General features: G+C 33.9%; 3 protein-coding genes across 6 annotated transcripts; 1 reads left to right on the top strand and 2 right to left on the bottom strand.

Moving 5' to 3' along the window:
• Positions 1-1826: 1826 nt before the first annotated feature.
• On the bottom strand, positions 1827-11048 carry LOC128190775 (cysteine-rich secretory protein LCCL domain-containing 2-like). The gene is made up of 15 exons (XM_052862965.1): positions 10703-11048; positions 10589-10600; positions 10264-10418; positions 7563-7742; positions 5960-6044; positions 5595-5758; positions 5006-5100; positions 4801-4880; positions 4603-4701; positions 4265-4387; positions 3757-3843; positions 3422-3562; positions 2468-2569; positions 2056-2209; positions 1827-1927 (listed from the first exon to the last, which is right to left on the bottom strand). The coding sequence occupies exons 1-14, from the start codon at positions 10788-10790 to the stop codon at positions 2097-2099; spliced, it is 1524 nt and encodes a 507-aa protein (XP_052718925.1). The 5' UTR covers positions 10791-11048; the 3' UTR covers positions 1827-1927; positions 2056-2096.
• Positions 11049-13285: 2237 nt separating this feature from the next.
• Positions 13286-26248, top strand: LOC128190594 (G-protein coupled receptor Mth-like). 4 transcript variants are annotated; one of them, XR_008244366.1, is made up of 3 exons: positions 13286-14078; positions 14155-14344; positions 19490-20933. XR_008244366.1 is itself a non-coding variant. In XM_052862703.1 (3 exons), exon 3 carries the CDS (start codon positions 24873-24875, stop codon positions 26004-26006), a length of 1134 nt encoding a protein of 377 aa, XP_052718663.1. In that variant the 5' UTR covers positions 13519-14078; positions 14155-14344; positions 24846-24872; the 3' UTR covers positions 26007-26248. The 4 variants fall into 4 exon arrangements, 2 of the variants coding, with proteins under 2 accessions (XP_052718663.1, XP_052718664.1); XR_008244367.1 differs by lacking the exon at positions 19490-20933 and adding an exon at positions 15261-15380; XM_052862703.1 differs by lacking the exon at positions 19490-20933 and adding an exon at positions 24846-26248 and having other exon boundaries at positions 13519-14078.
• LOC128190595 (protein SCO1 homolog, mitochondrial-like) lies at positions 16772-23676 on the bottom strand. Its single transcript, XM_052862705.1, has 7 exons — positions 23448-23676; positions 23208-23327; positions 18257-18347; positions 17915-18112; positions 17724-17816; positions 17409-17524; positions 16772-16970 (listed from the first exon to the last, which is right to left on the bottom strand). The coding sequence occupies exons 1-7, from the start codon at positions 23532-23534 to the stop codon at positions 16833-16835; spliced, it is 843 nt and encodes a 280-aa protein (XP_052718665.1). The 5' UTR covers positions 23535-23676; the 3' UTR covers positions 16772-16832.
• Positions 26249-27735: the final 1487 nt, after the last annotated feature.

Here is a 27735-nt window from a genome sequence, read left to right as displayed (position 1 = left end):
ATATCTTCCTAAGAAAGTGAAAAAAAAAATTTACAGTCTAACATTTATGATTGTTAATTGCACAGTTCATTTGGTTCGCAAACATAACTATAGCAACCCCTTTTTGGGCATAATCAGTAATGGCTGTCAAAATTTCACACGCCAGTTCAAGATTATATGGCCAGGAAAATTAGCAACATTTAAAAATATTTTCGTATGAAAGAAATTATTTTTTTAACCTTGAATTTTAGTTAATTCAATTTGAGAAACATATTGAGTGTGTAAAAAATATTGAACAGCATTAAACAGCAGGCATTACAAATTATGTAGCTGATATAAATAAATGTCCTAAACAGAGTATATATCAGTTAATCTACTTAATTACAATCCATTTTTTAAATTGTTTTGTAATTGAAACTTTACATTCTTAATACTGATTTTGGTTTTAACATTTTATATTTACTACAGGAAACTTCAACAATAAAACAAATTGGCTGATGAGGCCAAGCATGAAAAAGTGTGTCTTTGAAGCAACCGCTTCAACAATCCATCAATTTGAGTAAGATGTATTTCATTATGTAAAATAGTGCAGCAAATGACGCAGTCTTTGATAAACGAGATGTATACTTTGTATTTCTTATTTAGTAGGGAAAAAAGTAAACATGCAGATCACACTCTTTTTGATGGTACTACCAATAGAAACAAACCACAGGCACCTGACGTTATATATTTTACTCATAATAGAAATAAATACCCAATACCTAATAATACACAAAGTACCCATCGCCGCCATCTTGGATTTATTTCAAACTCACATTAAGTGAATTTTTTGCTTCAAACTAATTGGTAAAATTATTTTGATATCCTCTCCGTCTCCCGATCGGTCATTAAACATCTAAGCTTACAACCAACTAAAACGGTGCATAACACCTATCATTAATGAAAATCATACTTCAAACTGCATCTTCTGACTTAGATATGCGACAAAAGGCTAAAGGGTGAGTGGAAGTTGGCATAACTGCGTCATACTTTGGGTAATCCCTTCCAAATATAGCAATGATACACATATTCAAAAAGGCGTCGAATTTGAAATCAATCAGCAAACACGTTAAAATTAAGAAAAGTGATACTTTAAACTGTTAAGTTTAACTTTTATTACACGAAGTTTATATAAACATGTTTATAAATGCAAATATTTTGAAATATTGAAACAAACACACGGTGCAGGGAAATTTGAGTGACTTCAATCAACCGTTTAGACATTTATCGCATATCTAAGGCAGTAGCTAAATGCAAAATAAGGGATGATTTTTATTAAAGACAGGCGTAATGCACCGTTTTGGAAGACGAAGAGGATCGCAAAATAATTTTAACGTCGAGTTTTAAACAAATATTCCAAATGATGTGACAGTTTGAAATAAATCCATGATGGCGGGGATGGGTACCTCGTGTATTATTAGGTAGAGGGTATTTATTTTCATTATGAGAAAAAATATAACGTCAGGTGCCTGTAAAACATTTCTGATTAAAGGTTTATACCGCAATATTTTTTTTATCTTTTAATATTTAAGACGAGTTGTTTTGTATACCTGAGTATTAATGATATAACATTCTTTTTTCTTGGTTGTTCTTCTGTTATTTATATGTTTTTATATGAGCAAAAACTGTAACTTTTCTTTTGATTTTAATCGTTCTTGATACAGTCATCACGTGCACGTTTAGAAGGAATATCTAACCGTCAATTTCTTATTAAATGCCTTCATATCAAAAACAATGTGTTCGTTTGTTTGTCCGTTTATATACTATGCGTTTGTATATGTTGTTTTCTTTAATAAAAAATAAAGACGTGCTTATCTGTTATATTTTATTAAACATCTACAATCAACGATACAAAACATCAAATTGTGCGATATAACTTTAAAAATTCTTCAACATAAAGGAGCAGCATCTGAAAAAAAAATATACTGATAAAGAAAAATGTGACAGTTTACATTGTAAGTCCCATAGGTCTCGTGCTCATCTTATTTGATCTGTAATCATCGTTTGCTCTTTCCAATATGGTGCATGATAACTTACGTATAATTGTGACTTCGTCACTGACGAATAAGTCTCCTTCACTAGGGACAGATTCCACACTTCTTGGGACACTTCTCTGGGACATTAGCATACTTGGAACAATAGTCTTTCGGCCAGGCCGGACAGGCTTTGTTGTCGGGCTTGCTACAATCGGCTGAAACCAGGAAGATTAACATTTGATTAGATTTCCGATTGCTTTTAAAATATTTTGTCATATGGGCACATACAAGCCTCTTTCCTTACAATACCACATACTAATAGATATGTTGTTCGTTGATTTAAACATACGCCCTGATTTCAGAGCGCACAGTTATTTTGGGTTTCCCCCCATTGAAACCTTTTTAAAAACAGGATAGGTTATTTATTATTTATTTATTTTATAACTGTTTTGAATTATAATGAAATTCAGTACCTTCATCACAAGTTGGTGGCTGGTATGGTGGAGCGCATGCGCACTCACACGTCTCTGAGTCTAGGGTTCCTCCGTTGCTGCATACTTTCCCGTTACATGGAGCTGATAACAAATTATTCATGTAATACACATGTCTTACGTTGCTAAAAAATTGTATACAGCACGTGATTTAAAGATTTCATACAAAAAATACCGGTTTCATATTATTAAAATTTAAGGACAATAGCCATACATGTATGTGCAATGAGTTTGTAAAATCACCGACTTGCATAGTTCCAAATAAAACACCGAGCCTGATATACAACTACAGCGTGAAAAACGCCGTCATCAACTGTTAGCAGACTGTCAAATCACCGATAATTTATATAAGGGTAAAAAGAATCAAAAGTCTAAAAGTCTAGCCATTGGATATCCAGCATTAAATATTATTGAAAATATATAAGGTTTTGAATTAATGGATAAAGAGAAAATGTGCCCAAGTAAGAGTTGTCGGAGATGCATCTATTTGGAGAAGTCGCATGTTCAATTTGGTGCAAACCTAATGGCAAAGTTTAAATCTAAAATGTTTATTTGTTATATTCAGTCAATTTTGCTTCAATCAACGAAACAACGCTTATCCAAATCGTTTTATTTTTTACTATGAATCCAATTTTGCAAGATCAGTGATGTCCTGGCTACGCACGTGTAGTGTACTTTAATGTATGACCCACTAGAAAATATTGGAGTACTACACTTGGGCCTACTAGAGGTCTACTAAGGTACTACCTTCGAGCCTACCAGAGTACTAATAGAGTAATAAAGGTGGGCATACTAAAGATTTAATGCGGTACTACACTCGAGTCTACTAGAATCCTACTGGAGTACTATATATCTACTGGAGTACTACACTCGAGCTACTAAAGTACTACTAAAGTGTTACACTTGGACCCTCTAGCGTTCTCCTACAGTACTTACGGTCACACAGCCCGCACATTACGGGACACATTTCCGACCTGACGTTGGAGAACTGGTCACACTGCTTACAGGTGACGGTTCCGCCCCTACTGTCGCACATAGATTTGTCCTGTCCATTCTCCCCGTACTTCTTACACTCCTCTGCAATGAAATAATTTCATTTAATATCTGTTTCATCAGTTAAATCCAGTATAATTTATTTGTTGTTAATGTTCGGTGTATCTGGGATTAAATGGGGTTTTTACCTAAATATTATACATTTGATGTAATTTCAATTGATAAGAATATATATTTTAAGAAATATATGTCGTTATTCATAAAAAAATTAGTAATACCTGCGCTAGCTCTTTTTCCAGAATATTTACAGCCGTGTGTAGATGTAAATCCAGACTTAGAAATGCTCGTTTCCTTCGCCTTGATTGCTAAAATCGTAAAAAAAAATATTTAAAACCCTTAGCACATTTTTAATCAAAACTTGTTTCACATGTATTGCATTTTTTATAAACAACAATTAAAGGCATTGTTTTATTGTATAAGTTAATAAATGTAAAGAATAGAGATATCAAACTTGGATTTAATCTTTGACGTTTCAGACTATTTAAAATTCATTTTCAGCCAATGTATAGTATTGATACATTTTCTGAAAATGATTTTTCTTGTAAAAGTTTAAGACAATAAATCTTTCATAATTTATCTGATAATGTCCGCAAAGCATAAACATTATCTGTCCGTGGTTTTCTGAACATTTCAAGAGATCACCGTTACAATGCTTTATTGTGTTAACAGTTTGCATCATTTGTAACAAATACAACTGACAATTTCCCTAAACCCACACAGTATTACCGTCAGATGCTTTGCACGTCCCACACATATAGGGACAGTCATAAGGAAGGTTGCCGAACTTATCACACAGATCGGGGGTCCATGTTCTCCCACAAATCCACAAGTCTTCTTCCGGACAAACGACTACAAAATGATGGCGGACATGTTTACTGTTAGAGCTTAGTGTGGATCAAAGCATATACACAGCCTACAGATATATCCACAATTCAATTTATTGTACTTGAGCTAAACCAAACATTGCATGGGAAATAATTAAACCAATATGCAATATAAAAATACTGTTGTAGTCTGTGTTTAAAGAACTATATAATATGCAACTTTCTGAAATAAAAACTTACGTTTATCGCATGAAGGTCCAAAGAAGATTTTCTTACATTCACATTCACAAGTTTCAGGATTTAGAGTTCCACCATTATTGCACTTTTTGTCTCCACAGTCTGCAACAAATTGCAACTGATGCTATAAACATTCACTTGGCCCTAGCACCACTGTATGCACAACTTATAAAGATTCATAGATTGAGTATAAGAACTTACCGCAAAGACCGTCTTTACAGAACTTGGGGCACTTACTACAGCGTTCTCCCAGTGTATACGGCTTACCCAAGTCCGACTGCCTGCAACGACATTATACAAACTTCAACATGACTGTTTATATCTCCCAGCGGAAATAACAATTTATATGAAACCGTTAGCAGTGTATTGATAAATAAACGTTTTACAGCTGTTCTATGTCACCTACCCAGCGGCATAATTACAGACGTAATAATGCTTGTAATATTCGTTTTCACAAACAGCAAACCCGCACCCTACCAAATAGGTTCCATTCTGTGCCATCTGGAATTCAAATCTAGTTCTATAGCTAAATTAAATACAGAAGAATGTAAAAAATTGCATTAACATGTAATAAATGTTACATTAAATACTTTTACTTTTCCGACAATTACCCAATTAATTTGTTTAATCATACCGATATCTTTTCATGTATATAACATAATATACATGCATATAATTTAATGACAAATAAATTAAAACTAGCACATTTGTAGTTTGTTATTGCTATCGTATATCTGTGTTAAGTGCATGTTTATTTGTAGTTTGCTGATGCTACTGTACACCTATGTTTAGTTTGCTTTTGTTATTGTATACCTGCGTGTAGTTTGCTATTGCTGTCAATGCCTTGTGTAGTTTGCTATTGCTGTTGTATACCTGTCTGTAATTTGCTAATTCTGTTGTATACCTGTGTGTAGTTTAGAATTTCTGTTGTATACCTGTCTGTAGTTTGCTAGTATAGTTATACCTGTGTGTAGTTTGTTATTGCTGTTGTATACCTGTGTGAAGTGGCCAACCTTAAGCCACCCGTTGTATCCTAGATAGGTGTCCGGTTCCGGTCCGTATTTCCACAGGTGTATCTCGTCCCACCAGGCCTGGATGGCTACCGTCCAATTTGGCTGTCCCCCGGCCACATTCTGCCCGACAGTCGTAGAACCTAGCGCTGTAGTCGATTACAAAATCACGTGTATTCAAATTTTTGTCTTAAAAATTTAAATGATGTATAGATATTAATAATTATCTTGCAATTTACTCTGATCGAACAGATTAAACATAAAAACAAGAAGAACAAAAACATAGATGTCTTGAAATTTCAAATCTTTTACACAGCTTTGCAACATGTAGATGCAGTAGAAATACCTACTCGGAATACTTCGGACTTTGTCATGCTGATTGACGCATTGTTTAGCCCACTTTTCAGCAACTTCAGCTAAACGATCATCCCATTTCTGCATATTGAAATTAAAGTTTTACTATTAATAATTGAAGTATACCGTGTTCAGTCACACATAAGAGTCTTGGTTAAATAAATTGTTAGAAGTCACTGGAAGGGTTACACGCATGCTTTAGTGACAAAAGTCAAAAGATACATTGGAGTTTGAGAAGTATGATAAATGCCAACTGAATTTACTAAAGCATTTTAATACATTCTATGTAATATGTTTAGTATGCAAAAAAACCGAAAGGCGTACATCGTCTTCGCCGCATTGTACTAAAGTGTACCTATGCGTCCATAGCAACAAACATTTCCAGTAGAGATCTAACCATTATACAGTTTTTCAACTTTGATTGGAAATTAGAAAAGCGACCAATGATTCAAATCAATACATTACTGATAAGACAGATTGGAAAAATTACAGACCAATTATCATTTCCTTGGACAAGAATGTCGAAAGATGTCTCCATTGTTTACGCCAAGAGATAATAATTTGCAAAACCAGAGCAACAATTCACAGTGGTAAGAAAATTGTCATTTTGTGGACATGGCTGTTTACTTAGTCTTCATTAATTAATTTAAGAAAATTAGAATTTACATAATAAGCACTCAACTCGAGGACTCTGTGGCATGATTTGCTATTGCATGGACGGTTCACAAACGTTTTATACAAAACAGTGGGCATGTTGCATCCAAGTTTATCCAAACGAAGTGCCATCATTGGAAGTAACCTTAGTACGTGTTTAATAAGTATACACAGTGTACATGTATTACATTTTAACATTCTATATATATTTTCAAAAGGAATTCTTTCATGCCACAGACGCAGATTTGATGTTTGATACTTTTCTGATAAACATTAAGCCGGTCGATGCATATTAGAGAAAATGTCCACGGCTTTTTTATCTATGCAATAGCTGTAGCAGAATTGTCTTTTCCATTAAACATTCAGGATAATTCTAATATATCAAGGAAACCTTATTCAAATGCTTAATTTAAAGTGACGTATAGTATTTATTTTTATTTTTCGACCTAGTTAATTAATGTATGTCCTAGATTTGAACACTATTGATGCGTAGATTACTATAAGTAGTGTGAATAGGCCCTGTACTTAAAAATAACTAGGGTGCAGAAGGCAACCGTGCGTTTCCCAATTACAGCGCTGCATATTCATTATTTGAAGATAGATGCTCGGAAAATAAAGCATCAATCAAATTGCAATTCAATTCTTATTCGTCGAACACATGAAAGAACTAATGAACAATAGGCGACATATGAGGGTGTAAATATAAAACCTTGTGATTGAGTCATCAAAGAGATGAATATAAAAATAATTCATGTTTTGCTTTGAAATGGGAGATGAGCATTTTTATATGCACTTCAAGAATGAGCGATCAGTATCGCAAAAGCTCTGAAAGCTCTATTGGAACGTAATACATACACCGAGAGGAATACTTTATGCAGTATCTCCATCAGTGAGGCGACATTGTGTATCTCATAAAATAAGTAGGAGGGGCGTGTAAACTCTCACCATGGTGAGCAGGTCGGTGGCTGTGGGTTCGATTGACCCCCTCAGCATGTTGTGTTGCTTGACGATGTCGTTTTTCTCTGTCTCGGACACTCCCCACTGATTGGGTGTCGCGTTGACATTGTCAGGCATACACATTGTGTGGCCAGGTATGTCTCGGAATTCCTCCCGGCACGTGGTTACCTGGAAAAGAGTCAACACTATGTAACAAAATCTTCATTAGTACCTTTTAATACCGGTTAAAAAAAATTAACAACGTATGTTCTTTCAAAATTTGTCGGGGAAGGAGGGGGGAAGTGATGTTTTTTTTTCAACTTATACGTACATAACTCGAAGATGTAACATTACTCGTAGATGTAACATTTGTAGATGTAACATTCGTAGATGTAACATTACTCGTAGATGTAACATTCGTAGATGTAATATTATTCGTAGATGTTACATTCGTAGATGTAACAAGCATATAATTCATCATCAATATAATCATCATCATCAGCATCGTCATCGTCTAGTAATTACTTTTCAAATGATTTCTGAAATGTGTTCCTCTAAGTCTCATAAAACAAACTTTGAACTATTTTTCTTCAAATAGTAATCATTTCAGGTCAATAAGCAATAAACAACATTTTTTAACATGGATCTATGTTTACATCTTTTGGGTATTTTGTTTTCTTGATAATTCTGCCTTTGTTAACAAGGACTCCGTTGTCATATATTAAGTTTATTAATTTTGTTCCCGAATAAAAAATATTACAAAACGGTCATTAGATATAATTATGTTTTGTGGTATTGAAACAAAATCCACCAATAAAAGTGCCAGTTTCCGTTGTTTATAAAAGTGTGTTTAAAAGGTACATTAAGAAACGTATATAGATGGTACTGGCAGTTAAGGTTGCAATCATTGCCGAAAACCCGCTGATGCGAGTTGCTTCTTATTTTTGAAGGTGGGGGGGGGGGGGGCATTGTTTGCTACCATGCCGAATAAACTATAAATGAAAGTATTTAGTGTCTAAAAGAACTACATTCATTTTGCTCTACTGGCTTTTTATATGGTGTGGACCAGTGCATTAATGTCAAGATATCAGCAAAGCGATTGCAATCCATAAAACCATGCTCACATTAAAATGTTGCTTACTATTCAAGTTTGCATTAATGAAATAATGTTAGATTATCATCAATTTCTGAATACAGAACCCTCACTGGTTATAACGCTACATTTGCGGTGGTGGTCATGCATGACATTGGTCCCCAAGCTAGGAAAACACCAATAGAGTGAGTAAACCTGAAATGTTTTATACGTATAAAATGTTTATTCAGAAAAATATACTTTCACTAGACTGCTTACGACCGTTAAAAGCAACCTATACATTGTACATGTACCCCGTTTTCTCAAACTCTCCACCTCATGCACTTTTCGTGGTATCAAAGTTTTCGATTTATGACGCAAAATTTATGCATAAAAATGACAACCCTAGACAATTATTTTTCTGAAATCTGAAATCATTTTGAAAATTGCAATAGAATTCAGCTTCATTAGTATCAAGTACATGCAGACAGCCATTCACTTAAAGCCAAACAAACACATTTAATACATGTACGTGTTATGAAAGAAATTTATACCATAAACAAGCCGTTAATTCTTTTTTATAAAGGTCCAGTACATTATGGTCTAAAGTTATTTAAACAAAAAACTAATACATGTATACTGGAATAATATTAATCTGCCTTATCTATTGTGAAAACGTGAAACGAATTACAATAAAACATCAAAACAACGACAACACGGAAATACCGGTCCCTGTGTTAGGACAGGTCCATAAGTTTTTCATGTTTTCTGGCGAACAACCCTTCCCTTAACGTGAGACAAGGAACTGAAGGGGGATGAATATAGGTTGAACTGTCTGGTTACCGAAACAAATATAGAAATTTAAAGAAACTAGTGTCCGGGGTGTAACAACACAACCATCGCTCAAACCTTAAGTTGGCCGGGTCTTTCCACATTGTAAACTTTGATACCACTGAAAGTGCGGAGGAGTGTGTGATAAAATGGGCAATTATATACTAAGCCCTTTTGACGGTCAGGGTAGTTTGGTGATTGCTCTGTCCTATAGAAAATAATTTTCTGAACAAACTGTTTATACACATGAACAATTTCAGGTTTACTCACTTTGTTGCTGCGTTCCTAGCCTCGGGGCCGCCACCCGATGTCAGGCATGAAAGCCACCCCAAATGTAGCGTTCTAACCGGTGAATTACGTTTATAGAGTTATAAACGCAAGAGGTGATAGTTGTAATGTCCGTAAAGTGAGACTGAGATGGGTATGAAAACTTGTATTTGTTTCAATTATATATAATATACCTGCAAAGTTGAAATCAATTTAAAATGTTGAATAAGTCATTTTATTTGTGTGGTTTGGTGGTTTTGCAGATTTGTATCATTTATCTCGTAATATTTATCTAACATTATACCCAGATAATCAATGCAAAATGTTAACTTACGTCATTTTATCGTCAAATTTGCTGTTGGTTGCAGATTGTATCATTTGTCTAGTAATATTTATCTTGCAATACCCGGACAATCAATTTAAAATATTGACTTGCTTCATTTTCATCGCCAGATTTGGTCGTTATTGCAGATTTGTATCAATTATCTAGTAACATTTTTTTTACAGTAACCGGACAATCAATTCAAAATATTGACTTACGTCTTTTTTGCTCTCAGGTGTTGTAGTCGTTGCAGGAGCTGGAGTTGTCCCTGAGGGGGGCGGGGCATTTGGTTTCGGTTGTTTCCCGAACAGTTGCTTCAGATTGGGAGTAGCGGGAAAATGTTTCAGAAGATATCGAAATAACGCATTGAAATCTGATATAAAGAAAAGCCGAGATGGTTAGGACATAGAGGGGAATTATAAAGCAATAACATAATCATAATGAATAAAATTCAGCTTTGTTTGCACATTAATCTTGAAAATTCCAATTTATAGCACCTTTTTGACAACAAAAGGGTACATTACAAAGACTTATGTTACTTACCTAGTCTTGGAGCTGCAATAAAGAAGAGATCGATGAGTAATCCATGTGATATAACCATAATACGATTTAATATTCTAAGGGAAAAGACGGAAAATATGAACTTTACATGCCTACCTTTCTTCTTTCCTTTTTGTGATTTTGGTTTCCCAAGGGAAGAATCCAGTAATAAAACAACGAGGAGACACACGAGAACCAGCCTCATTCTTCCTCAGTATCAGCGGTACCTTTCTGCAGCAAACGTTCCAAGGGGAATACAACTTCACTCAAAACCACGGAATATAAATCACAAGTAAGATCGAAATTAATTATGAAAATAATTGTGAGTTGTCCAGAGGCTCCAATACATCTGTTGATAAACTGTTATTTAGGAAACCTTTGTACTTTCATCAACAAGGAATTTCCTTGATTTCTGATCCGCAACACTGGTTGCATTTTTTTCTTCGCGAATTTATGACGGTGCCATTGCAGTTGAAACAAGAAGGAGCAAAGATTGATTGTCTAACAACGGTAAACATAGTAGATGGGAAAAAAGGACAATTTACATATATTAAAGGCGCGCAAATTTACATTTTCAAGTGAGAATTGATTTAAGGAATATCGTGCAATGTAATCATTTAATTATGGTTTGTTGGTTCATACCTTGCAAAAATACAATGCAGTTTGAGGGTGTGTTGTTGTTAGTGAATGTGATTTGCGGGGTTTGAATTGATTGTCATGAATAATATTTTTTTCTTTATAGCAAGATGTAACCTTCAAAGAAATTAAGTCGAATTATACGTAATTTTCATGATCAGTTCGAAACCCCACCAAACGATAATTATGTATTTAAGTTTACTGCTGCGGTTAAACAAACCACCTGTTGATCTTCATTAAGTGTTTGGTTTCACCAACTTTATAAATTAAAGGTATAGATTAACGCCTCAAAAGTGGGAATGGGCTCTTATCAATCAACCAAGAACACAGAACCTTCCTAGTATACATGAATGTACAAAAAGTTTAGTTCAGTCCATGCAATTTATAAGACTCACTTTTATAAATCAAATGCGTAGAAGTAACAGAGTTTATCTTTTACTAACAAAAGGATTTAAGAACAAAACTAATCAGGACAGAAATCATTCAAATGATCTTTCACGTTTAAGACTGATACTTTACAAGTTTGTTCTGACAAGATAATATACAGTTTTTGTTCACCACGGCTATAAACTAAAACAAAATGTAGTCTTAATTTTTGGAGTAACATCACTTTCCACCGCTTGACCGAAGTATATGCATAATCCTGCATGCTTCTGGTTTATTGTAAGTTTTTTCGTGAATATTCAACAATTCTTGCCATTGAATGTCACTTTGTATGCTTTGGTTTGGCGGAAAAGCAGCTTCTATTTTTTGCAACGTCTTCCGCTGTCGGGGATGAAACCCACCATCTTAATTTTGTGTGTATATGTGTGAGATAAATGAAGCAGAAAGATGACATTTTTGTACAAGTCTTATATGAGTGTACTACATGTACATGTATAAGCTCTGTGTGTCTGATAGACATTGTATATCGTGTATGAATTAACAGCTAAAGCGTTGGGTGACCGTTGTTTATGAGGATAAAAGCTGCAAGTGTTGGTCAAGGTTTTTGTTGTATTTTTGTTTTTCATGCATTATTCATATGTTTCCCAGAATAAACATTTACATTGCGAAAAAAAAACAACAGCAATTAACTTGTATTTGTAGATAAATATATGCGGACAGCTTTAGAAATTAGAAACAGTAAGAAAAAATGTGAATTAACAAAAGAAAGAACACAGTGAGCTCGAGACAGGAGCAGTTAATCAAACAGACACTGTAGTTTACATGTAGATGAGATAGCCGGGGAAATTCTCTCTCGCTATCGGCATGCAGGAGGACATGCCGTTAGCTTTTTGTGATTAACCAGCAAAGGGGCGGATCAATCAAGAAATACTAACTGTAATTACAAATGTAGCTGCAGATCGTAGGAGGTAATTTGACAGAAATACGATGATTAATTGGCCAAGACGTTGTAAACAAACACAAATTAAACGATAAACCTTCAGTTGTTAAATGTTTAGTGCCCAAAAGGTTATAGTCCGTTTGGCGGTTTTATCTTTGATTCGTATATCAATTGGCTGATTTAACAAAACGAGCGAATTTAAATTAATTGTAAAAAGTTTTCCCCTTTTCTCTGTTCTACGTACCACATCGAACAAACAGGCAATATGTTGAGTAATGAGACAGAATTTTAGGAATTATAATATTTCTTTTAATTTTCGAAATGCAGCAAATTTGTCTTTGCAGATATGCGTATAGAAACAATCAGGGGTCCTTCCACAACTTTAATTTTGATTTTACTGTTAAACATCAAGTGTTTTATTCCTTTTAATCTTATTGGTTTAACTTTGCCGTTTGACCTTGCTAAATTTCTAAGTTCTTCAGCTTGAAGATTTTTGCTTCAGGAGTTTTGCATTTGCTTTATGGTGATCACATTTTGAACCTGGCTAAAATAAAGATCTCTTTACATTTTCCCAATATATTCATAAATTGAACGACCAAACTTAATTCTTAACTTTGTTAAAATTGGTAAATTGGTTCTTAATAAACAGATTTTATCAAACCTAAAAGTACTCTATTCTCGAATTTTTATTTCATAAATCTATTCACATTTGAAAAAGGAAGTTGTTTTCCATTTTCACAAATTACAAACCTTCAATACCTTTCACCCAAGCTTGTGGTAAATCAGATTGATTTTAGTCCAATGGCCATAGAGAAGGGGATTGAGCATTTAGATTGAAGTCTCCAGAGGGACAATATACTAGTAATTTCTTCAAATGTCATTTGAAAAGTAATCTTGTGCGGTCAGCTCTGGTGTGCCAAAACACGTTAGGTAGTGGTATAAAATGAGCGGAACAAAATCAATAGAGTTTCCTCAGAAAGGTGTAAAACAGCACTACGATACAGGCTCTGACGCGAGGAAACGTTTTTTATTGATGCGTCAAAAAAGACCAACCAGGGAAAATTGTACAATCATTATGAACTAATCGGATGTATTTCTCAGGAATAGTTATAAACCTTGAAAGCATCCTAGCCTGTAAGCAATAAAGTCAAAAACACTTGGCCAAAGTGTTTTAAACCAACGTCTAGATTGCATATATCGGTAGTTGTCTATTTGACTCAATATGACGATCGCAAATACATGTAACTTCGTGGTTAGACCAGATGGCTGTACTTCTAAAGGTTAAAAGGTCATGGGGCGATAAAGTTAAGTTACGATCAAGATGACCTTCACTAAGTGCCTAACACGTTTTTCTAGTAATATACACAAATGGTAACCATATCATTGCATGGACAATGAGATTACAAGCGTTCTCCCAGACATATCTGCTGTGGTCAAAGATTATAGGTCAACCCATGTCGGTCACCAATACAGCTGATTACGAACGTCCATTCTGATCATTTTTTAAAGCCGAGCGTTCGAATAAAGGCTGATGTGAGTAAGATATCAAACTTATTTTGTTTTTACTTTTTCTTTGATTTGTTTATAGTGAGACTACCTTTGCTTATAGATCTGACCCTGGTCGTAATTTGGCCACTGTTAATTGACTACTGACAGAGTCTAACAACTTGAGAGGGCACCTGCTAGGATTCCCCTTAGGAATCTGAACGATTCCCAACACGATAGTGTTCGAAGTGATTAATCGAGGACAGTATTAGATTGCAGGAGTTGGCCGTTCACCTACAGCAACGCTTCATCGAGTAAGTACTTGTTTTTGTTTGTTTGATGCAGTTAATGTAAAAAGCATGATCGGGTCAGAATCAAAGGTACTTTGAATGAACTAATTTTTTCCTTTGCTTCATAAAAATTACTCTAGTCCTGTATAGTATCATATACTTGTAGATTATTACTAATCTCAAACTTTGTAATGAACACTGTGCTATGCACACAAATCTATATAGTTTTTGGATGCGCGTTCTTCAAAATGCAAGAAACGATGAAAAAAAATCGGCAAATTGCTTGTTCCAAGAATAAATTCTTCCTTTTAATCTTTTCAAAATTTCTTGGAGCATCTATTTGTACTTAATTTCTATTGTATTTTAAGAGTTTACTGAATACAATGATGACAACAAGTGTTTGCTTAAAAGGGGCGTATTCGAAGATTGTTTTACATTCTTAAAAAAAACCAAATTTACGCTTTTTAAAAAAAGCTTTAATCTGTTAGATTTCTGGTATGAAACCGCAGAATGTTATAATGTGTTACTGTTTGTTTTCTTGTTTATGACTTAACTACATAATAACTTTCGGAGGATCTCATCGGAAAAACGCACTTCTTACATACATGAGTGTACCATTGAGGCGAGTGTTTTTCTTTGATGAGCAAAACACCGTGGTTTGTATCTTGTTATATCACGTTGCTACTGCTATGCCAGAGCTGTTTATCGTATGACCACCCGTTTGAATAGAAATAGGTAAATGCTTAATAAAATAAGCCAACTTGATGCAAATGAATGCTTCCTCTTAAAATGAGAAGAGCATCGGATGTTTTCCATGTCCTTCGTGTTAAGTTTTATAGGTGCAATACTCCCATTTTGTTTCAACAACACGATGTGCAGAGCTTCTTTGTCAGATAGAGGTAATTACCTCTGACAATTGGATACGTTCCCTGATTGACAGGCAAGGCCAATGAGGGAAATGATTCTATACTACTGCTTAATGGTTCCAGGAGATTTGTACTAATCCTCAGAGACCATTAAATGTAAAAACTTCAGACAGACACGAATCTTTCCACTTAATTACACGGACTAAGACAATCAACAAAAAAGTCTCGCCAGAGGAAAATACCATGACAACCGCTAAAAATTAAAAAAAAATGCTAAATTTGAGTATGTACATGTGTTTACCCTCTGTTAGAAATTAATCTGGAGTGGATCTTAAAATAAATCAGGAATATATTGTTTCGTGCTTTTTATATAATTTTATAGAAAATTGGTTCTTAAAGGGATGTGCTTCCATTAACACACCCTTTATTGAGATTGCATTTCGCTTACAGTCAATGTTCATATTTATAATTACTAGTATCTATGAAACGATCCAAGCCCCCGCCCCAACAACATGCATACACAAACTTGTAAAATGGTTTGTCAAATAAAAAAAAACCACACTCAACTTTCGCACCTCTAATTTTTCTTTTCGTAAAACCACTTTTACTATCCTTACTGCATACAAGCATGTTGACCCCAGTGATCGATGCTACTGAAGAGCTTGGTATACATGTAATGTTTACGCCTTTTTTAAATATCATACAGGCACTTTTCCTCTACTATGGTACATTTTATTAAAAATGATATACCTTTAACAACAGGTGCCCGTGCTTTACATGCAACACATTCTAAATAATCTTGACAATTCTGCATAAATGTTTGTCATTGTTTCTGTATAATTTTGATTGAAATTAATTTTTTTCTTGAGAAAAAAAACCAATCGTTGATAATTCCGCATGACTGCGTTATATCGTGTTTTTTCTCTAATGAATTGCAGTGTTACCAGGAATATACGTTTCTCGTTTTGATAATCAGTTTAAAGACAATACCAACTTGTGAATTCGATCTGTTTTTTGCAGAAATTTAGATTACTGGGAATCGAAAATTGTACATGTCAATTAATTGTCATGTACAAGGTTCGATTCCCAATAATCTCAATTTTTGAATTAAAGAACAGTACCGCCAAGAGACAATTAGAGATAGAGATTTAATTTGATCAAAGTATATCCAACAAGTTTTCTTAATCTCATTGAGGAAATCATTTACATCAAAATGAACTTAAAATCGTTGGCAGTGTTGCTTCATTCAGGCAAATCTTTATATTTCTTGGATAATGACACTTATATATACGTACGATCATCGTGTGTCCCAACCACCAAACACATCCTCCTTTTTCTTAAACAACTTAAAATGTAACTGCCATTTTGAAATAAAATTTAAAAAAAAAACATTTCTTGGAACGCCCAATGCTAAATATTGGCTGATATAAAACAATATGTACTATTGATGTTGATGTAACCTAAATGAAATGAACCTTTAACACATGACAAGTTGTAAGCCATACATACGAGAGTAAAATAATTTCTTAATATATAAACAGAGTTAACTTTAAGGTTGTTTTAAAACATTGAATAAAAACAGCAATGAAAGAACACAGGTTTTATTGATATATCGTTTACACTAGAAATTAATATATGCTCCAATATTAATCTTCAAACACTGCATATTTCTTCATGTACTCTTTGATTTCAAACACTAGCGTATCATAGGTTTTGTTTTTACCAAAGTACTCAACAAACTCTCCCTTCGGATTTAACAGGTAGGCAATAATGGTATGATCCACCTGGAAAAAATTCCAACTTAATGATTGACATACATGTATATAAAATTACATATGGTAGGGGCAAAAAAATAATGAATCAGCAATTGTCAACAATTTTTTTCTTGTTCATGAATGATTTATGTGTTAAAATAAATACATGTTTTGACTTGAATGATGAAAAACAGGAAGGCATGTGTATGGAGAAAACTATATATAATAATTGAGAGTTTATCACATGATTATATGCATTATCAAATTAGCAAAAGAAATTATTATGACCTTACATGTACTATCAAAATTACAATTCTGCATGGTGAACATGAATCTCAAACAATTAAGTCACATGTTAGACTATACTTATGTTTAATTCATGTACATAAAAAGCAGATGCCCCCCTTTCCCCATCTTTTGGAATATCAAATTGTACCCTGAGACATCACTGACACAATGTATACTCACAATGTAGTCACCGTCCTCATCCTCTGGACCTTTACTGTAGTACACTCGGAAATTCTTACAAGCCTCGTCAATCTTCTCTTTAGACCCTGTAAGGCCTATTATCTTGGGAGAAAACTCTGGAAAATGATAAAATATTGATAAAACATTTCTGCCGAGAAAATTTTTTGATAGGATTTTGTTAATTTTCATCTATCAATATACATTGTAAATTTCTTAAAAAATAATGTTTGACTATTTTGTTAACAGCTCCTACTAATTTACATGACATACTCTAGGAAATTAATATGTATAGATGGTAAGAAAATTCTTGCATACCTTCACAATATTGTTTCATCGCTTTAGGTGTGTCCCTTAATGGATCAACTGTTATAAATACAGGCTGTAGGTTTGGTAACTCTTTATCTGCATCTGTTGTGAAAAGTTTATAAATCAATAAATAAATCTAAAGTATAAAGTCATACTTGTATTACATGTATGTGCACTAGATGACAATTTTTACTGCATACCAATTTTGTCCACCACTTTTACAAGTTTCTCTATTTCATCAGGACAGATGTCAGGGCAGTGAGTAAATCCGAAGTAGAGCAATATCCACTGTCCCAGAAAGTCCTTGTCCGTGCGAGTCTTCCCATCAAAATCTATCAGCTCATAAGTACCTCCAATAGCTGCCGTACCCAACTTCTTTCTCTTTTCTCTAGCTTCTTCTAATCAATTAAATAAATGCATATTCAATTATAAGATGATGATAAACATAGGTCAAAAACTACGCAAAAGCTTCAACATTGTAGCCTCTTTGATAGACTGAGCAAATATCAAAAGAATAAATTCACACAGATGCATGCACTTACTAAGATCCTGGTTTTTCATGGTGTTGTAAAGATGAAGGGCATAGAGTCCTCCAAGAATAGCACAGACAATAGATATCCTCCAGGAGATTGGCTAAAGATAGGAAGCAAAGGACAAAGGGTTTACAAAACTGAACAGTGTAACTGCATAAAGAAAGAAATATATTAAAGACTTTTTCAATTTGTTTTATTACTTGTGACTAGCAAGTATATCAGATATGATTAAAAGAAAATAGGGCAAACATAATGTACAGAGGATAAGGCTTCCATCTTTTACACAGCAATTTAATGAACAATCAATTTACAGATCCTTCCCCTTTCTGTACTTTTCACCCTTATATAACTGTAACTACATATGTATACATTGTATATTAACAATACTAAACTTCAATTTCCCAAAATTTCCATTCCAGTTTTGGGACAAGAGCTATCATATGGAACATGTTTTTTAATACTTGTCATTCTTTAAAATACTAGGTTGCTGGTTCTAGGTAAAATATCATTTTTTCATGATAGATTAATTCCAAATATTACAGTTTTTACATTACTGGTGTGCGACCAGTTCTTGCCGAGTACCATTTCTCGTACACAATTTTATGAGTTGATAAAATGATGTGACAATGCAATGGCAATAAATGATACTCAGTGAAAACTGGTTGCAAGCCAGTATTTCTCTAATTTTAAGTTAGTAGTAAAAAAGAACCTGCGACTTCAGACTTGGCCTTATCTTTAATATCATTGTCACATTTATCAGCGCGCATTGCTGATAGAATGCATTGCTATATGTATGAATGAATGCACGTGTGAATGTTGTGATATGTCACATGGTTTTTATTACTGACCAGGTATATATGTCTCATTGACCAATGACCGACGACTTTTAACTCATTAATATGCATGTTTTACTAACTTCACTCACTATATAAGCGCAAGTCCCACCAAATCCAGTACCCACAGATTCTACCCTTTACGGCGCTAGTATCATTTACTGTTATATTCCATTCCTGATCTTCAAAGATTCAGTTATTTATTTATTATTTAAAGTCCTGGATACCCAGTAAGATCACTGTTAAACATATTATTGTAACATCATATTCAGTGATATTGTCGGTAAATCACCGGTATTTGATTGGGAAAACCATTGTGTTTGTAATTTAGTTAAATATGTAGAACATGTAATTGTCTTTCGTCAACGTGTGTGTGTTGTGTTGTGAATGTGTTTTCTGTGTTTTCTAGGTTTCTTTTCATATATAATATAAAAGCAAAGTACGAATCCAGAGATTTCGTTATTCATTTAACGACCCTGTGACATCAGTGACATTTGAGAGTGACCTAAACACCGGCACACATGTAGTCCCTTCAAGGTTCTGAATTGTAAAAGGAGTCACTGCTTACATAAGCCTTTCATGGCCTCATGCGTTCTCCCGGGCACAGAGAGGATAAGTAAGTAAGTAAGTACATAAGCCTTTCATGGCCTCATGTGTCCTCCGGGGCACGGAGAGGATAAGTTAGTAAGTACATAAGCCTTTCAGTTCTTATGAACAAAGAGTTCATAGTTCACCAACATTTAAAAGTTATCTTGAACTGCATGCTTAATTGATTCGATCATCAATACAATTATATCGGAGAAAAAATAAGCTAAAGCTTTTATTAAATTTAGAGAAATTTTTCACACCTCATTTCATTTCTCTACTGACAAGAGATTGTAGACAAAGCTAAGGATTAAATCAAATATGTTGTTTCAGTAAAAATAATATAATGATCACGTGTAAATGATAACATGCATGTATGCTACATTTTTGGCACTGTTTCAATTAATTTAATTTCACCTCTTCATTTATAATTTTTTATTTAATAGCTTTAACACCCATTCATGGTTACTAAATGAAAAATTTATACCCAGCACAGCAAGAGGCGCGAAGCGAGGATTAATGGTAACACGTATATATAAGAAACTCAGTGAAAAATGAAAGTTGAATTAGGGGTACTAAGGCCAAAAAAAAATTCTTCTAACCCTGGGCGCCGCCATATTGGCAACCATTTTGTTTTTAAAAATTTAGTTCGATCATTGATTGACTGGTACTTATCGATGTTTTTTGCCCCTAGCTATAGACTCGATTAAATAAGTTCCAGTGTTTCAATAGAAGGTGATTTGAATTAAAGAAATTAAAAAGGAAACCAGATAAGTTTAAAAAGTGTTTTAATCAAGAAACATGACTTGTTCTATGTGTGTCTTATCAAATTATCAGATGGAAAATAAAAACATTAATGTCAAGGAATGATCTCTAAGATACTGAATAAGGTATTCAATTTATTACAGCGGCATTCATGTGAACTAAAATTGATGAACAACGAAAGAAGAAATATAAAAAAAATCGAAATCACGTAACTCTCTTCAGCTATTTCCGAAGACAAAACTTTTAACGTTTTACGTCTGAAATATGACGTCATAATGTAGAATGAGCACGCGACATTTAGTTTAACTTTGATGAATGATTTGAGTAGGCAACCATGCAGAAGGATCCTACTGTGTGCGTTTTAAATAGATTTTATTAAAAGAAAATCAAATCTGCGCTCGGTCCAACGGTCACACCGTTTACATATTATGTATAAATGCTACATATACATGTATTTAACTGCTCTCATTGAAAACAGTCGAATCTAAACATTTTAATTAACAAAATTGACTTTCACTGCAAAACAAAAACAAAAAAAACTAGATACGATCTCGTTACGAGTAACGAGTAGGTCTTCCGTTCAATTTTTAAACGATACGATTAAAATATCAATAACATTTCTGAATTCCACCTCAAACACTCCCTTTCAGATAATGTATACGATTGTCAATATCCTTTAAAATGCATAACAAAGTGTTTTGCTTTTTCACATTTTGCATATTAAAGATTTAAGAGTTAAGTCTCCTAAAATCAATAATTACGTCATCAATGGGTGTGGCAATGCGTTTTACAAACTGATATAGTTATGATCAACAACTTTGTTTCTGTAATGCATAATAAAATCTTTATGGTTTTTAAGGTATATGAAAAAGACTTTACAAGTGGCTTGGCCCCTAATTTAAGGGTCCAGCCCCTTTTTCTTGAATTCGGTCGAAAGGTCTCACAAATTCTAACATTTTTTGTTATTACACGTATCTAAAATTGTTGATCATATTTGAGATACAAATAATTGAATATTTAAGGGGCCAGCCCTCTAGATCCTTAATGGGGACAGATATTGGTGTTTTGATTGATAGAATCGATTAGAATTATCAACGCAAGCATTTTCTCTTTTACAAAGCTTAACAAAATATGTCTCCTTCTCTAGATATATTGTCTCAAAGTTTAAGTACTTTGGCCCCTAAAAATCCCTAATTACGTAATGAATGGGCGTGGCAATGATTTTTCCTGATAGATATTGTTACGATCAACAACTTTGCTTCTATAATGCATTACGAAATCTTTATCATTTTTAAGTTATCTGTAATAGAGTTAACGAGTGTCTTGGCCCCTAATTTAAGGGGCCAGCCCCTTTTTCTTGAATTCAATCGAAAGGTCTTACAAATTCTAACATTTTTTGTTCTTACACGTATCCAAAATTGTTGTTCATTTTTTAGATACAAATGATTGGATATTTTAGGGGCCAGCCTTCTAGATCCCTATTGGGGACAGACATTTGTGTTTTAATTAATGGAATCGATTAGAATCATCAATGCAAACATTTTCTCTTCTACAATGCTTAACAAAATATGTCTCCTTTTCTAAATATATTGCGTCAAATTTTAAGTACTTTGGCCCCTAAAAATCCCTAATTACGTAATAAATGGGCGTGCCAATAATTTTACCTGATAGATATTGTAACGATCAACAACTTTGCTTCTATAATGCATTACAACATCTTTATCGTTTTTAAGTTATCTGTAATAGAGTTTACGAGTTTCTTGGCCCCTAATTAAAGGGGCCATCCCCTATTTCTTGATTTCTTTGAAAATGTTTTAAGAATACTTACATTTTTTGTTCTTACACCCATCTAAAGTTGTTGATCATTTTTGAGATACAAATGTTTGAATATTTAAGGGGCCAGCCCTCTAGATCCCTAATGGGGACGGAAATTTGTGTTGTGATAAGTGGAATCGATTTAAATTATAAATTCAAACATTTTCTCTTCTACGATGTCTAACAAAATATTTTTACTTTTCTAGTTATATTGCGTCAAAGTTTAAATACTCTGGCCCATAAAAATCCCTAATTACGTAATAAATGGGCGTGGCAATGATTTTTTCTAATAGATATTGGTACGATCAACAACTTTGCTTCTATAATGCATTACAAAATCTTTATCGTTTTTAAGTTATTTATATTAGAGTTTGTAAGTGTTTTGGCCCCTAAATAAAGGGACCAGCCCCTTTTTCTTAAATTTGTTGGAAAGAAATTTTGATTATCTACCACTTTTGTTATATATGTTTTAACAAAATATTAACTGATAAAAAGATACAGATCAAAATGTATGAAGTTTTTAATGCAAAATTCGTATCCAATTTTCGAGCCTAGGCGAGCTCAAAGGAATGGCGCCACTGGCGCAAAAAAAATACGTTCTGCACATCTTCAAACTATGGTCTACCTATCCTGAAAATTTCATATTTATATCTCTTATAGTCTCTGAGTTTATGTCTGCACAAAATGGGTCGTAAAAACTGACAAAATCGGCCGTAAATCGGAACCGGAAGTGACGATTTCAAAATTTCAAAAAACTTCTAGAATTATGACCACTGGCAATCATCTGTGAAAAAATGGTCGAAATCGGCCGAATAGTTTTCGAGATATCGCGTGCACAAATTTTGTGGAAAAAAATAATAATAATAATAATAAGAAACAGTACGAAAACAATAAGGTCTTCCGCTGGAAACGGAAGACCTTAATGAATGTAATTCTACTTTCTACGAGATGTCTCTACTTACTGTCTTGTCTCCATGATCGGTTTTATCGGATTTGAATCTCTTCTGGTCTCTTAGAAAGTTCTGGATTATCCTATGCCTAGCTTGAAATTCTGTCCTAAATGCCTTGTTATGTATAAAAGTCTGAAAACAATGTTGTCATTATCAAATATTTGTAGATAAGAAAAAGAGAGGAAATTGTTCTTGCGAGGAATACGTTAGACCGACTTTCAATAAAGAAAATTCGAGCTGAAATGTACATACCTGCTGTCGAAGCACTGTTGGTGTATTAACCACGCGTTTTAATCTACACATACTTCGTAAAATCAAGTGACGCGACATTGGAAACATTTTTTACCAAAGTACTTAGTTATAAACAATTTTGTTTATGTAACCAAAGTCACTAGAAGATCTCCAACACAATGAACACTCATTACACTGTTTCGTAAGAACAGGGCGCAGCCATGTTGGTTTTTTTTTTCTATCAGACGTTAACTCGTTCGTAAGGTCATTCGATGGATTCCTTGTCTCAGCCCAACAACACCCGGCGATTGACACCTTGGTCCTGACAGGTCAGCCCAAAATAATCAAGACAATGTTATTTATGTCTCTGATTAAGAGGATACTCGGTCATGCATATTATGATAATGCGCAGGTCCATAAACAGTGGATATAACTCTGTACAATTCATGATGTAGTACGTACATTACGAGATCATAAATGGGGCGGCATGGGAGAAATAATGACGGCCCTCTGAATATCTAGTCAGGTGATCGACAAACTGAGCAACACATACAACGTGATAGTTAAACATACACACAACAAAACGTCTAAGTCAAGTTCACCCTAATAAATAAGATAATTTGAATATCGAAATATGAAAAATTCATTTGAAAACAGAACAAAAGGAACATGTGACAAGCAAAATTTCAATGCACATGTAAATCTGAAAGAAATATAATAAGTCATGATCCAAGTTTTAATATCCAATTTTTTTTTACATAGATTTTTTTTAGATTTTAGGTTGTAGTATAACTATTTTATACCTGGTATATTTGTCTTATAAGGTTAATTAAAGTTGCAATGTACGGTTACATATCTCAAGTATTGTAGCTTCAAGTGTGTTCAAATCATGATTCCAGAGGTTGGGAAGGAGCAACAATGTAGGAATAAATAGGGTAACATCTTTCAAAATATTCTTCTCAAAAACTGAATCACCAAAAGGACTTGATGTTTTTTCTTTATTTGGAGAAATTAAAAAATCTTTTAAAATAATATCTAATTGTCTTGATGTTTTGTATTTATCAGCAAAAAGTAGATTTAATCATTTATTGCAACCAGGTTAGCGATGTGGCTCTGGGACTCCTGTTCTGTATATATCGAAAGCCAACATATTTGAATTACAATTCAAATATGAATGTATGTATTTACTGGGCAAGTTATAAGTTTTGTTATTGTAAAATTTTGTACCTACACACAGTCCCCGATTTATTCTAATTATTCTAACTACACCAACCAACATTTTATTGTTTATATAACCACGATACATACAGTGGGTTTGAAAACAAGTTCTGACCAAAAAAATGTGTTCTCATTCATCAATTATATTCCTGAATTCAGCATTTGAAGTTGCTCTAATTGATATAATTTTTGTACTTGTAGATTAAAGAGCAAAACACTTCACACAGTATGACAGGGAATGGAAAGAGATTTCCCTTTATGACGAATGCAACAAGTTTTGGAGAATCTGATCTGTCTGTGCTGAAATCCGTTCTAAACTGCTCAGATTCCCTTTCTTTTTACAGAAATGGGTCGTTCGTGGAATCAAACAGCTCTATTACATTACTTGGAACAAATCAAGAGCTTAAACCGTACGAGTTCATCCAAGAATCATCCGGGATTGTTGTCTGTGAGAAAGAGCCTTGGTACGACATTTATGACGTTCGATTACTCTCAACGATTGTGACGTTTACTATCTCCGTCACGAGCCTCGTCATCGCTTTCGTCATCCATATCTGCACCAAGACCTACCGTTCTACACACGACAAATGTATGCTGTCTTTCTCAGTGGCACTGTTCCTAGCTCAGGCAGCTTCATTAATTCCTCACATGACCACAAACTTCTGTAGAGTAAACGCGATTCTTTTGCATTATCTGTGGCTGTCCGTTTTCAACTGGACAAGCGTAATGGCGTTTGATCTCGCGTACACATTCAGCGTTTGTAGAATTTCTATTCGCCGGTCTACGGACAGCGAGACTTTGTTTAGGAAGTACTCATTCTTTGGTTGGTTCGTACCATTCATGATCGTCATGGTCTGTGTACTTTCAGATCTCTTCGAACCGTCTGTGAATTTTGGATACGGTTCAACTGTACACTGTTGGATCAGCAACAAAACAGCGGTGTACATCAGCACGACGACCCCTGTCGTCATTTGTCTCGTTTTCAATTTTGTGTGCATTGGTTTGTCTGTTTATGGGATAGAATATGTCAAGAAAGGATCATTTATAGTACAGAAAAACAAGAAAGACACTACCAGGTGTACAATGTATCTTCAGATATCCGTCATGCTTGGAGCCACCTGGGTTCTCGCCTATATCGCCATGGCATTTCCGGCGATTTGGGTCCAAGTAACGCACAACATAGTAAACGGTTGCCAAGGAGTTTATGTGCTAGTGTTGACTCTAAAACATCCAACAGTTGCAAAAGGTGTGTCCAGTAAATTTCAGAGATACAAGTTATCGTACAGTAAAACAAAATCTTTGACTGTAACTACATCAACTGAGAACAAACTGACATCAAAACTCAACAGACATTCAATTTAAATTTACTGTATCCACTTTGTGAGAATTTCTTTATAAAATACATTTACAATGTATATGCACATTATATTGAAATACTTCTTTTATCTTTTTGTATGTCTCGAATATTGAAACAGTTATTTTGTTCTGTCTTTTTTCTCTAACTATCTTTGCGAAAACTTCTATATTGTTGGGCTTTCTTTTGAATTTAAGGAAGAAAAATATTGAACAGCTTTAAATGATGTTATATGTAAACTAATAAGTAATAAAAAAATGGACACTGTGAGAGAAAGAATTGCGTGAACGATTCACATATGTCACAGTAGTGCTATAGGTGCTTAGCATGATTAAGACATTCAAACTTACTAAAGATGAAAATAAGGAGGCCCCTACCAAACCCTAAATACCTTCAGCTGAATGCAAACTGTCACGCCACGTCTATTAAGTGAAGATTTTGACAGTCGTTGCAAAGTTGGTCTCAAGTTGCAGTCCAGTGTTTATCAGAAGTGAAATGAGAAAACGATTAAGAAGCCCCAAAATCAAAAGTATCGGTATCGATGTGACAATTGTATTAATTCTGCAATGATTCAGAATAATATATTGTTTATATTTAATAATATTAAAGAAAATATGGGGATTAGTTACTCAGTAAGTGATATCTATAAATAAGGAATCACAAAAAGCAACATATAGCATTAAATAAAGACATACTATATGATGATGAAGTTAAAACGAGTTTATTATTCAATTTTTTGCAGGAACATTTATTTCTTTGAAGGCTAAGAGTGTCATTTAGTACTGCATCGGGTTAAAATATGAAATGAGCATATTATAATAGGTATGTTTGTCGGTTGAAGAGTTTATTTATTTGACATATTAATTTTCTTGGAAGCATATACCCATTTGAATTTTCTACTCATATTCAATCAATATCCACATAATCGTGACTAAACTGTGTTTTGGGGTTTTTTTTAACTTAGAGAACGTGTCAACTCATACAACAGCAAATCAGTATTACAATTGGTTTTCATAATGTTCCCATGCGCATATTAAAATCCATTACAGCACACTTGCAAAGAAAACAAATTTAGTACTTATCTGAAAAACGTCTAAAATGTGAAAACAACACGAACTTTTCTAAAATTTAATTGCGATGGTAATTGTCCCACTGGCAAGGAAAGATGTCGCCTGACACTTTTTAATGCGATATTGCTGATAGGCAGTGTTTAGTATGTCAGACAGGTATAGTGGTGTATTCGTTTGGTCGATTGGAGAGCTGCAAGAGTAATACTAATTTGCTCATTTGCAGTATGGAGATCTTCGGAAGATCTCTATTGTCTACTTTCTAAATAGCAGGTAGACAATGGAAATCTACTGGAGATATTCAGGACCAGTTCTGGAGATAGGAAACACATACACCCTAGACAGGATGACTGCTTATCCAGATCTTCTGATTTGCACACAAATTAAGTAAAATTACGACTGTTATGAAATTAGGTGGACAAAGTTAAAAAAAACCGGCTACATTTTGAAAATCTTCGGGGTCAAAACATTTTCATAGAAGTGCCTACTATATTGAACAATTAAACTGCATATATGATTCGTTCACAATCAGTGAATATTGAGATCTTGGTTTAGACTTCAAGAAAGACATATCTATTAACATTTTAACACAAAAAACTGTTAATAAAAAAAATAAACAACAAACATTTTAACACATTTAGTACATTCCTACTTGTCATTCAACAGAGCG

This window comes from Crassostrea angulata, chromosome 6 (genome assembly GCF_025612915.1).
Source record: "Crassostrea angulata isolate pt1a10 chromosome 6, ASM2561291v2, whole genome shotgun sequence".
NCBI classification, from domain to species: domain Eukaryota; kingdom Metazoa; phylum Mollusca; class Bivalvia; order Ostreida; family Ostreidae; genus Magallana; species Magallana angulata.
The sequence above is the reverse complement of the archived record's forward strand: the minus strand, read 5'-3'. Positions and strand labels throughout refer to the sequence as shown.

Excerpts from the sequence above, each read along its gene's own strand:
- LOC128190775 (XM_052862965.1), bottom strand. The coding sequence starts at position 10,790 with ATGAGGCTGGTTCTCGTGTGTCTCCTCGTTGTTTTATTACTGGATTCT. Across the intron at positions 4,702-4,800 it reads CTGTAAAGACGGTCTTTGCG|ACTGTGGAGACAAAAAGTGC; the intron begins GTAAGTTCTTAT and ends AATTTGTTGCAG. Across the intron at positions 2,570-3,421 it reads AATGTGCGGGCTGTGTGACC|CTCCATGTAACGGGAAAGTA; the intron begins GTAAGTACTGTA and ends ATTTGTTATCAG.
- LOC128190595 (XM_052862705.1), bottom strand. The coding sequence starts at position 23,534 with ATGTTTCCAATGTCGCGTCACTTGATTTTACGAAGTATGTGTAGATTA. Across the intron at positions 18,113-18,256 it reads CATGAAAAACCAGGATCTTA|AAGAAGCTAGAGAAAAGAGA; the intron begins GTAAGTGCATGC and ends TTAATTGATTAG. Across the intron at positions 17,817-17,914 it reads AAAAGTGGTGGACAAAATTG|ATGCAGATAAAGAGTTACCA; the intron begins GTATGCAGTAAA and ends TTTTCACAACAG.
- LOC128190594 (XM_052862703.1), top strand. The coding sequence starts at position 24,873 with ATGACAGGGAATGGAAAGAGATTTCCCTTTATGACGAATGCAACAAGT.